Here is a 12,030-nt window from a genome sequence, read left to right as displayed (position 1 = left end):
GTTTACTCTGTTTTTTGTCTCTTTTGGTTGATAAATCAGAAAATTTGTGTCTCTCTGGGTCTCTGACACCAGCAGCTCTGACATGAGAGAAAACTTTCACTGAACTGAACGTTGGTGGTGTCCCACTTATTACTGTTGATTATCATGTTTATGAAATGTAACCAATGATTTTTAAAACAGAAAGGCCTTTATTTCAATTTTTCTTTTAAAAAAAAAAAGCAGCTGTTTAGCTCCTCCCCTTTAAGGCGCCTTTCTTCTGACCAGCTACCCCTCACAAACAGAGGGTTTGAAAAGCAGGTGGGCGGAGCTTCTGTGCTTACAGCCATAGCTTTGTGCCCATTTCAATACCGATAAACCATAACTGTTTATAAAAGATGGATGGATTCTATTTATTATTTATGTTGGAACCAGTCTCGAGTGGATGAAAGAGGAACTGCAGCATTGCCACGTGAGACACAAAGGAAAGGTTTTTGTGACACTCTCTCTCTTTTGGTACTTCTTCTCTCATATGCAGGTGTGGTCCAGTACTGGCACACCCCCTTTGGAGACCTCCACACTCCTGGTTCCCATGGTAAACTGGACCCCGTCGTCATGCACCATGACGGGAGCCTGCTGGTCCCCAACACCAGTGCTCTCCACAGTGGCCTGTACTACTGCCTCCTGCAGCACACAGAGGGTACTACACTGTGGCCGTATGAGCTCCACGTCGGTCACGATGGTCAAAACCAAAAGCAAAGCAGCCGCTGTGCTGCATTCAGGTTCAGGAGGGATGCTGGGTCTGAGGAGGCGAAGCAGGCAGGTGTTTCAGCCGAGCTGTTTGCAGGAGCTGTGGCTGCATCAGTGCTGCTGACCTTTGTGTTGGGATTCAGCATTGGAGCTTTGAGCAGGACTCATGTTCTGAGGTGAGTTCAGGGACTTACGTCATTATTGGTGCCTCTTGAAGAAGTTTTAACCCAAGCTAAATCACCAGCATTGGAATCAATGTATTTTTAAACAAGTATAGAGAAAGATGCAAACACTAGATAATCTCAGTGTGAGCCAATGAGAACACCACATGTGGACTGACCCTTTTTACATTAAAGGTCTGTTTTTTCCTCTCAGGTGTTCAGGGGCAGTCAGGGCAAAGCTGCGGTCACCAAAACGAGGACGAAAGCGCCAAAGCGACACAACCGACCACGGCCCCGAGGTCAGCATGACAACCCTGCCGCCCACGAACGAGAACCCGGCCTCTGAAAACGACCAGGTGGTGCACAACAACTCTGCGCCTAACCTGTCTCCTCCTGCCAAACCTCAGAGAAGCTTCCGGCACAAACGAGAGGAAGACGAGCCACCAGAAACCACTGCATATCTGGAAGGATGTGACTACAAGGAGGAGGAGGAAGAAGATGGAAGATGCACAGAGAACAGAAATAAAGGCAGTGATAAGGAGTTAGAAGAGGGGGAGAAAGAGAGCCGGTTTGGTCGCTTGTATCTGATAGGAGAGGATGGAGAGAGTCAAAGTGAAACAGATGAGTATGAGGAGGACAAACATGGAAGCGAGAGCAGGGAGGTGAAGAGGAGTATGGTGCAGGAGGAAGAGGAGGCGGCGGCGGCGGCCGGTGAGGAGAAAGATGGTGAGACGGAGATTTCCAGAGATTCTGAAAAGTCAACTTTTGAAAGTGAAGATGAGGCGACAGGAGGCAAAAACAAGGAGGTGACCGATCAAGGAGCGCTGCCGCCCTCCCCACCACGGCCAGCCCGCCGCAGCCGCGTCATCCGCCTGTACCAGTATGACGAGGACGGCCAGCGATACGGCCACCTTCCAGACCCTGGCCCCGACGCTCCTCTCCCCGCCCCCAGATTCAAACAGCGCTCCGTCTCTCTGACGCGCCTCTCCGCCATCATGGCTGCAGCCTCAACAGGGCCACTGGACCAGAGTCAACAGGAAGAAGGATAGTGAGCAGACGTCAAACTTCCACATGGACATTTGATAGATGCTACAGAGAGTGGACAAAATAATGACAACACCATGGCTCAAGTCGAGTCCAGCTCTACAAACTTTGTTTGGAAGGGTCGCCACATTTAGCGCCACAAACTTATAACTTGTCATAAATTATATTTGCATTATAACTATATATATTATAATTTCCACTCATGCTTACTTGCAGATCTGAGTTGCACTGATTTGATTTTCTCAGAAAATCTGCAAAAATGTACAATATAAAAGGACTTTCATGTTTTGAAGTTATTAGTTATGCTGTAAACACCTGAACGAAGCAGAACAGCCATCTCCCAGTGGCTGAACTGAAATGATGAACACCTGTACCTGATATGTTGGGTGTGGGATCGATGTATACATACCCTAAGACTGGACACTGTATTTTTATGAGGTCTGACGGGTGAATCTGCACACGTACTTTTTATATCTGGGAATCAATTTTTGCATAAATTAAAAAAAAAAAAAGCTAAAGCCATCATCAAAGTAATGCTATGACTTCATCCTGGATCATCTCTGCATCCTGCTGATGAGATTACAGCTGAAGCTGAACTAAGCTTCACTTTTGTAATACCACTTTGTACCACAAGGTGACACAACAAGTAAGTTAATCTTACATATGGCTCGGGTCAATGATTTTAACTTGTACGCCGTCATACGGGTGTATCTGTTCAGATGAAGTTTAGATCCACCAGCCTGGGTCAAGTCAAGGAAAATAGGTATTTTAAGGAATCTTGAAACTGAAGTGGTACGTGCCATGTCTGTGTGCATTTTTATTGGGACTGTGGTGACATCTGAAACTAATGAGAACCCTTCCTGCACTAATGCTTGTTCCCATCACCCAGGTTTCTGCAGAGACTGACACCTGATGGTTTTTGAAGGACAATAGGGGCAAATCTCTAAACTATGAAAAAGTAAAACAGCATAAGACAGAGCATATGGACCAGAGGTCACAAGGTGCAGGCACAACACCTGAAATAGGGCAGCATGGGCGTGAATGGAGGTTAACGCTGTTACCTCAGAGCACGGCCTGGTTTAAAGACATCCATGTTAGGTTAACTGGTCATGTATGTGAGGTAGATGAAGTCCTTTAAGTGTGAGCAGTTAAACTGTGACTTGTGTATGGATGAAATGTGAGTAAATTACTTGCCGCTTCTGAGAATGTCCTCGCTACTTGTAATGATTAAATCATTATGCTATTATGCTTTCATGTATAAAACAGGACATGATGTCAGATAGTAAATTTAGTTTGTGTTTGGGGGGGAAATAAGTTGACTCTCCCTGCTCTCTTAATTAAGGATTAATCTTCCACTTATTAAGGCAGGCCGTTTACTCCAGCAGTCCCTGAACTTTTTAGCGCCACAGACCGGTTAAATGTCAGACAATATTTTCACAGACCGGCCTTTAAGGAGTCGCGGATAAATACAACAAATAAAATGATACGATCAAGACAAAAACTGTTATTTTGTAAATATAATAATAAACGCAAATTAACTGTGTAATTTTGCAACTTTATTAGCAGCATCCTCCTAAAATGCACCAACAACATTGAGAGTAACATCCTCCTCTTTGCCCCTTAACGCTCTCTGGTCGCTACGGTAAAGCGTAAATAATTCTTTCAAAATAAGACACAACTACAACATGGGAAAAAACCCAGGGAAACAGAGTTAACAATAAAAACCCTGAAAACCATTAATTTCACACCCGAGCCCAACAACCCCGGTACCAAACGACTCATGGACCCGGGGGTTGGGTACCGCTGGTTTACACATTCTAAATTGATGTGCAGTTCAAAATTTGTTGTAGGGCCCAGATTATACCGTGCAAGGCATACAACATGAACAGTAAGCGTTAACCAGCCAAGAATATATTCTTATTTACAGCGGTGAAAGAGTCTCATGAGTAAATGTGGAGAAGTCCAAGAAGAAATGTGAAACATTATGAGCTCTGGGGAAACAACTCCCCCTGCTGGTCACAGTTTTAGTTGACATTTGCAGCTGGTAATTTTAGAAAGTACCTTTAAAGTTGTTGTTTTTTTTTTTGTTTGTTTTTTTTAAAGCATTCACTAAATTAACTGCCCAGAGGGGTTTCAGGATAGCTGTAGAGTGGTGAGACTTGCTTCTAGCAGGTTAGGTGCTGGTTATCTGGCAGGATGTGGTCTAATAAGAAGTGTTAGGAGGTAAAGGGATAACTGCTGTATCTGCTCAGGGGTTGCTGGACTGACACCTAAAAAAGAAATGGTAAATTTCTTCAGGCTGACCAGTTTCTGCATGCCTTAGTGTGTTAACACGGTGCAGGAGTGGCGAATGAAACCTGGGCTCTGCAGCTTGATGAATTTCCATTTCCTTTTTATTACTGTCAAAACGTCTATAAACAAGACACAAAAATGGGGGGAAAAAAACAAAACAAAAAAAAAACATAACATTTAACATAAATTCCACAGCTCTTCTCAGTTCATTTTCCCTCTGACAGTTTCTTTTCTTGAAATTAACACTATTTAAAAAAAAAAAAAGTCTTCTCAGCAGGAGGAAGGCCTCTTAGCATTTGGGCGATGGTGCACAGGCGCCTCTAACGGGATTCGAAGGTCCACAGGGACGAGGTTGTACTCCATATTTCTGTGTATGTGTGGATGAAACCTTTTTCCAGACTCCTTCCCGGGTTCTCAGTTTTCTCCCTCTTCATCCTTTTGTTTTTGTGGCTGTTAATGCTATGAAGCTGACCAACTTCTTCGCCATTCCACGAACTCGTCTAGAAGCACCGGCCCTGCAAAAAACAAATAAACCCGTAAATATAGACAAAGGTGCGCCTGCACGTTATTACTGTTCAGTGAAGACATGAAGCCATTTTAAGGTTGAAAACTGAAATGCTTGTTTAACATTCTTTTGCAGTTATACATGTTGAAAAGTTTGCTTAAACAGCTGGCCATTTAAAACTTAGAAAATAAAAGAATCTTAAAATCAATACAAAAATGGAGGGAAGCTGGTGTAAATTTATTAACATCAGGACTGCTGTGGCATTTTGGACTACAAGTGATGGACAGATATTAGATTTCCTTTCACAGAAATCAGTGAGCCATCACGGAAGACCCCCCAGAATTATAACATGCTCATCCTTCTGTCCTAAGAGTGTGAACCGATCCAGATGTGTTCTTGTGTATTATGACAAACTGTGCGACAGCGGCCATTCCCAAACCAAAGCCCTGGATGGTCCAGGTGGGGCGATAACTGGCCAACACATCCTATTCCATGTTTGGACATTTCATACAGGTTTATATTCCCGCCTTGAAGCAGCTCTGTAAGAGAGGCCTGCACTATTTTCCTAGTACAAGTGGTACTCACAAGCTCCATCCTCATCGTAGTTACTGAGGTCTGGGTTGATGGTCCGGCTGAACTCCAGAACATTATACCACTGGTCTTTATTCAATCCCTTGTACTTGGACTGCTGTGGGAGACATTAATGGGAGGGAGACCGTGAGGAAACAACCCAGAGAGAGGAGTGAAGAGCTGTTTGAAGATGAGCTGATTTCACATCTCCTTTATCAGAGCAATGAGATTTACCTCCAGGAACTGGCTGAAGACTGGGAAGAGCGGCCATGACCTTCCCAGCAGCAGAGCCAGCATTAATTTTGCCGTGTCCATGTCCAAACTCCTCTGGTTCTTATCCTGAGGACAGAAGCAACTCAGTGAGTGAGCTCAGTAATAAGTGCAGCAGTTCATATCTCTTATGATCCCATGAATGCGCTGATGAGTGTTTCCCCCACAATCCCATTAGTCATAACAGTTAAACCTAACTGCACGGTTGCTGCACTGAAATTGAAAAGACACTCCCTCATTTATGGTTATTTAAAAAAAAAAAAAAAAAATCCAGCTGCATCAGCAGGGAGATTCACTGCATCAAGCTCAGAGTCAGGATTCAGAGACTTGATCTGAAAGCCTGTGTTGGTGAAGTTAAGCTTCATTTATGGTCACCACACCAAATCTTTTCAGAAGCTCAGAGTTTAAATGTAGCATCTGCTCCTCCCGGTTAAAACATGGTCACCCCATAGGGAACTATTTTGTGGTAATTTGGCGCTTTTAAATTATTATTTTTATTCCAACTTTTCCTCATAACAATCACAAAGTCAGGAGCACAAACACTGCAGACATATTACAAGATGATGCTCAAGGATTTTTACAGGCTTAACTTCCAAATAATAACAAAAAATAAATAGACTCACTCTGGCAAAGTCAAAGGCGTATCTGTAGATATTTTTAAAGGTCGCAGCATCGTTGAGCTCACTGCGCAGGTAATCAAGTTTACTTTGTAATCTCTCTGTGCAGTCACACCTGCATGTAGACGAAAACACATTTAAGCGTATTTGTAACCTCAACCACAAATAAACTGAAAGAATAAGATTTCTTACTGTAATATCGTCATTCCCCTGAGCCACTCGTCTTTTGTGAAGTACCCCATGTTTGCTGCTTCTAGATGCCACGCTAAAACTAACATGATAATCTGCAGGAAAGAAAGAGGAGATTCAAACAAGTGTAAGAAAGCTTGTTTCCTACCATCTTTATTTTTCACAGAAAAAAACATTTGTTGCTAAAATAAAGCTCCATAAAACATTCTCACATCATGAGTGCCTCACAGTCTCTTTTCTGAGTGTTACCCTATGACTCCTGATGGTCAGGAGTTCATCAGGTAAGGGACATGCAGAGTGACTAAGAGTCAAGCTGCTGACTTACATTCTCTGGTTCCACGCCGATGTCCTCACAGAACTTCTCCATGGCCTCTGGGCCGAACACCTTGTCGGGGGCAGCGTACTTGTGGAACCAGGCCAGGCACTTCTTACTGGAAAAGGGCTTGTCAGTGTTGATTGACCTCGGACCGCGGATCAGAGGTCGGGTAAAACTTCAGCACAGACCAAACATTTTAAAGATAAATGTGCAGCCATAACTTCAGGAGGTTGTTACATGGCAGCTATACAACAGCTGGACTACAGTCAAAGCAAAAATACAACAAAGGATTTCACCCTGTGAGAGCTGGGATAGGCTCCAGCACCTCTGACTCTGAACAGGGTAAAGTGGCTCAGAAAACAGCCTGTCAGTATTTCCTGCAGATTAATGGCAGCGCAGTGGCTCAGTGGTTACCACAGCTGCCTCACAGCTGGATGTTCTCCAAGAACATTGGTGTATCCAGTCAGCCAGCCAGTTTAGAATCAACTGCTACCAAGTCAGATCAGATGCTGCTGTATGCAAATGGCTCGGGTGATTATTCACATGAGACTCAAACTGTCACCATATTTCATTAAAAACCTGAAATTAAGTCTGCACGGACATTTATGATGTACAGAGCTGAGGCACTGATGGATTATCCACCTCATTTATATCCAAGAATAAAGCAAAGGTACCTAATAAAGTGGCACTTTAGATACTCTCCTACAGTCCTGAAGACTGAGGCAGTGCTGATTAAGATGACAAGTATGTGCTGAGTGCCTCGATTAGTAAGGAGCATAACTCACAACATGTGTGAAGATATGCGTTTTGGCTACATCCTCACTGTGACTGCAGCATGAGCATTCATCTACACTCTTAATACACAATGAAGAAGAAGAGGAGAAGGTGAAGGGCTCAGAAAGCCTACACCCGGCTGAGAGAGCATCGATCTCACAAGGTAATCAATAAAGGTTCAAGAAGCACATAGGATGGATAGAAGACAAAGGTTAGCGGTGCAGACACAGGACACCCTCAGTGTGAGCAGATAGATCTGTTTACCTCGTAATTTTACAGTTCTGCTCATGATCATCTGCATCAGGCAGCTTCCTCTTCTTCACAGGCATCACGGCACCTTTACTGGGCTTCACTAGCTGGGCTACATTTACAGAGCAAAGACAACAGTCAAACATCCGTTTGACCCTGGAGTGACCGAGCCATCTTAGCAGCTACAACAACTCAAGTACATTTACAGAAATGTTTTACTTTGTATGCTTCATACCCAAAACATTTCCTCCATCTATGATGGGTATTCTAACATTCAAAACATTCAAAACACTTTGATTACTGAATTATCTGAAAGGGTAACTGTTGAAATGAGACGGCCAATTATGGAACAAGTATTGGAGGAGCACTGACGCAGTGTAACAATCAGTTAATCTAATCTTGGGTCAAAAATCTGGACTTTTAAGTTCTGTGTTCTTTCATTAGTTTAACGTCAGTAGCAAATCAGTACATCTTTGGGCTTTAAGCAGCTGCCTTCTGCAGCGGTAGGTGTGAAAAAATTTAATAAAAATCAACGCCTGTGTTTTTTAAAAACATACTTCTATTTCTACACATCTTTCTATTACCCTTCCCTGTTAAAATAGAAGTAAACTGAAATTCATGGTGTGAAACGTTTTTATGATTAAAAAAATAAATAAAAAAATAACAGCACACAGATATATATGAGATGTGTGAGAGGTTGTACCTGTATACTTCTGCCTGCCTTGTCCATTCAAATCTAAGCAATGCTGGAATAAAACAGAAAACTGGTTTTAAAAAAAAAAAAAAAAAGTCTGCACAGCACCCGATAAGCTGATGGATGCTGTACGCTAAAGTCCAGCAGTATTATCACTGTAAACGTGCCGGACTACACCGGCGTTGTCTGCTACACACAAATCAACACAAAAACTCACAAGCTTGTCCAGCGTTTCTGACAGCGTGCTGATGTTTGCCAGGACTTTTCCTACGAGAAAGCACACAAGCACTGACTCAGCATCATTCAGGGAATGTCAGCCAAGGAAGACCGAAGGCATCAGCCAAAACACATGCGAGGCATTACTAACACCACCATCACTTTGAAACCAAGAGGAAAAATCTGATCATAGGTCAAAGACCTCAGATGAGATCCAAATTTTTTTTATAGTTTCTGTAAACCAGAACGGTTTAGGGTAAATATCTGATACTGTGACTATGAATGGAGTCTCAGGAGCGCAGCTCAGGTTCATTCAGAATGATAGATGCTTGAAGTCTCTAAAATATTTGGATTTGTGTGGTGTTCTCTCATTCTGCTAATATGAATTTGAGTCATTTTCAAGATATTTATGAAATTATCAAAATAACAACACTAGAATTATTATTATTAATTTTTTTTTTTTTTTTTTTTTTTTACAACTACTTTCAAGATTTAAATGAAGATTGAAGAAAATTTATCTAACACTGGCATGACGTGAGTACTTTGTATCAGCAGATTTCCAAAGCCAAGGCATTCGGATCATATCTGTGCGTCGTTGTTAATTGAAGTTTCATTGCAGTTGCCCTCCTGGCCTTACGGTCAACTGAACGTTCAGAAATTCAAGGAAAGAACCGATTTCTGCCTTTAGAGCTGTGATTTTAAGCCTTTGTGCCAAAGCAAAACAAACAGCAAACCAAAAATTAAGACTTGGCTGTCTTCATATGTGCAGAATGCCATGTCATACTCTCTCATTTCAAATATCATCACTTCTTTTGATTGCAATGTTAGCTGATTTTAAGAACAATGAGCACCACTAAAGTATGACTTGCATCAATCCTCTTATCACACAAGAACACATACATTGTATGGTCAAAAATATGGGGACACACCTCTTAGTCTTTGAATTCAGGTGTTTTTAGTTCCATAGCCACAGGTGTATAAAATCAAGCACCCAGCCATGCAGTCAGCCTTTAGAATGACTTGTGAAAGAATGGGTCGTTCTAAAGAATTAACAGAAATTGAGTACTACTGAAACAGGATGCCACTGTTGCAACAGGTCAGTGGGTGAAATTTCTTCCCTTTTAGATATTCTGCAGTCAGCTGTATTATTGTAAAGTGGACGTGTTCAGGAATCATTAATCCACAAAGTGGTAGATCATGTAAAGTTAGAGTGCGATCGCTGCGTGCTGAGGTGTAAAGCACATATGTTCTGCTGACTCAGTAACTGCAGACCTCAAAACCTCTGACATTAAGATCAGCATGTAAACTGTACACTGGGAGCTTCATGACATGGGTTTCTATGGCAGAGCAGCTCCTGTGGGTGTATTATGTGGGCAGCCTAGAAATTTTGTTTATGTAGTGTAGATTCCTGCTGCCTCTGGTTCAGACGCAGCTCTCTTCTACCCTTTTAAAGCAGGTGAAGTCTCTCTATAAAAGGATGTTTAGTTTCCAAGGCCCTCATTAGCTCACTATATTAGCATTAACAGATTAACTCGGGCTGAAGGCTGCTGACATCACAAGTCCAGCTGCTCAATTATATCTCCTCACTATCAATCAGGCCAATGAGGTCAACTGAAATGACATTTAGTACTTTGTGCAGTTACAATGTTTCGTTGATGCAAAAATCTCAGGGGACACCTTGACTTGTCTCAGGGCAGCACTGAGGAACCACAGCCTTTAAGTATAGGACCCATTGGAAGTTTAGGATCATATGTAGACATGATCCCATGTTGACATGATCCCAGACACATACACAACAATGAATTCTGTGACTTTACTCCCCATTAGGATCATTCAAGTGATTCCTGGAGATGTGTGGAGAGGCAGAGTGTGCCATCGCAGCAGCTGTCACAAGTACGATTCATAAATGCACAAAATTCACTTGAGTACTGTTAAAATGAATGGTGACGCCATTGTTGGAGATTGAAATGGGCCAGTTCGGAAACACTGTTTTTGTTCGGTTCGGCCTGCATAGCTGGTTAAAAGGAAGGAGCAAACAGGGACTGCCTCATCACACTAAATTTCCGTTTTCGTGTTCAGACTTTATATAAAAGCTCACCAGAAAAACGAGGACACTGCTCGGAAGAAAACAGGCGTTGTCACGTTTGCATTTCAACAAAAACCACCAAACGTAACTGTCGCGCAGCTGCAGTGTCTGCGACGTTAAACGCGAACTTTTTCCAGCGTTTGAACTGTTAAAAATAAACATGGTAACGACAGCACTGCTGCAGAAGCAGTTTAAAAAGCTCTGTGGGAAACACACGTCACCATTCCTCCACCACACACACCTAAAGCACAAGACACAGGTACATATTGAATAAAAAGTCTGTTAAGGGTCTGGACTCTGTTAAACTTTAAACTTTGGGCTAAAATCCAAACTGCTGCGGGTCTCCGCCTTTGATGCTAACGTTAGCTAACCAGGCTAGAATGACTAATAGACTTCGTGCCAGGATGTCGCATTTTGTCGCCACTTAAATGTTACAAAAACATGATTCGTATTACAAATTCCACATTTATCTCCTTCATTTTCTTCAGAGTCAGACTTGACTCACAGGGAACCTCTTTTGTTTGCTAGCTAACATTAGTGGCGCACCGCGGGTTTCAGAGCTGCTCTGCTAACGTCTGCTAATGTGTCCAAACACGCATCAAAAGTCTTTAAATCACTCGCATCATAATTAGACGCAAATATAAGACAGATGCCTGGGGCAACACCTGGTAATTGATAGGGCACTGTTTTAAACACTTACCACTTTCAGTCACACTCAGACTACTGTCTCAGTTCCACCTGCTTCTCTTATGCCGGAGTTTTGGCTGGAGCCGGCGTTTCCGCGAGAGTGGACGATACCACCGCTTTATGGGGGTGCAAAACGAAATTAGCGTTTCCCTCTTCAGAGAAATGTGCGCGAACGCTCTTTTTTAAGAATGGATGTTTATAAAACACGACATTTAACCTCATTTACAAGAAGGATATATGGTCTTAGGCAACAGTTATCCAAACGACAACATCTGATGGTTGTAATGTACACCCCGAAGAGCCGAATATATCGTTTTAGTTCTTAAAGAAATAGTCCCTTATTTTTGGCTCACATGCTCACATGTACTCATGTCCATGCATCCATTCATCCCAGCTGTCATAGGGCGAGAGGCAGGGTGTAATAAAGTTTAAAATATTTTTAACATTTATACAAAACTGTAAAATCTCTGTCAGCTATTTTTCTAAAATAGAGTTTCCTCTGAACTTTTTATTTAATTTTAGCTGTTCACAGTTCAAAAACTCGTCCATCACTCTGAGTTAACGACAAGGAAGGTTATCCTAGTTAACTAAAACGAAACATTGAGGTAGGTTAATTCTAGTGAAATTACAAATA

General features: G+C 42.4%; 2 protein-coding genes across 5 annotated transcripts; one reads left to right on the top strand and one right to left on the bottom strand.

The window, feature by feature from the left end:
• Positions 1-694: 694 nt before the first annotated feature.
• LOC309686954 (uncharacterized protein) lies at positions 695-2,048 on the top strand (the record flags this gene model as incomplete). The annotated part of the gene is made up of 3 exons (XM_082501624.1): positions 695-705; positions 759-902; positions 1,102-2,048. The coding sequence occupies 3 exons, from the start codon at positions 695-697 to the stop codon at positions 1,934-1,936; spliced, it is 990 nt and encodes a 329-aa protein (XP_082357750.1). The 3' UTR covers positions 1,937-2,048.
• A 1,417-nt stretch (positions 2,049-3,465) lies between these two features.
• LOC309687573 (DCN1-like protein 5) lies at positions 3,466-11,666 on the bottom strand. Of its 4 annotated transcripts, none has more exons than XM_082502637.1 (10): positions 11,410-11,666; positions 8,625-8,674; positions 8,417-8,459; positions 7,729-7,825; positions 6,700-6,835; positions 6,378-6,469; positions 6,192-6,300; positions 5,533-5,637; positions 5,314-5,416; positions 3,466-4,738 (listed from the first exon to the last, which is right to left on the bottom strand). In XM_082502637.1, the coding sequence occupies exons 4-10, from the start codon at positions 7,791-7,793 to the stop codon at positions 4,683-4,685; spliced, it is 666 nt and encodes a 221-aa protein (XP_082358763.1). In that variant the 5' UTR covers positions 7,794-7,825; positions 8,417-8,459; positions 8,625-8,674; positions 11,410-11,666; the 3' UTR covers positions 3,466-4,682. The 4 variants fall into 4 exon arrangements, with proteins under 4 accessions (XP_082358763.1, XP_082358764.1, XP_082358761.1 ...); XM_082502638.1 differs by having other exon boundaries at positions 6,700-6,805; positions 11,410-11,662; XM_082502635.1 differs by having other exon boundaries at positions 6,700-6,865; positions 11,410-11,660.
• Positions 11,667-12,030: the final 364 nt, after the last annotated feature.

The sequence above is a fragment of the Aulonocara stuartgranti genome, assembly GCF_965226115.1.
Source record: "Aulonocara stuartgranti genome assembly, chromosome: 14".
Taxonomy (NCBI): domain Eukaryota; kingdom Metazoa; phylum Chordata; class Actinopteri; order Cichliformes; family Cichlidae; genus Aulonocara; species Aulonocara stuartgranti.
This window is presented reverse-complemented; position numbering and strand designations above follow the sequence as displayed.

Excerpts from the sequence above, each read along its gene's own strand:
- LOC309687573 (XM_082502636.1), bottom strand. The coding sequence starts at position 7,793 with ATGCCTGTGAAGAAGAGGAAGCTGCCTGATGCAGATGATCATGAGCAG. Across the intron at positions 6,866-7,728 it reads CAGAACTGTAAAATTACGAG|TTTTACCCGACCTCTGATCC; the intron begins GTAAACAGATCT and ends TCTGTGCTGAAG. Across the intron at positions 6,301-6,377 it reads AGGGGAATGACGATATTACA|GTGTGACTGCACAGAGAGAT; the intron begins GTAAGAAATCTT and ends GTCTACATGCAG.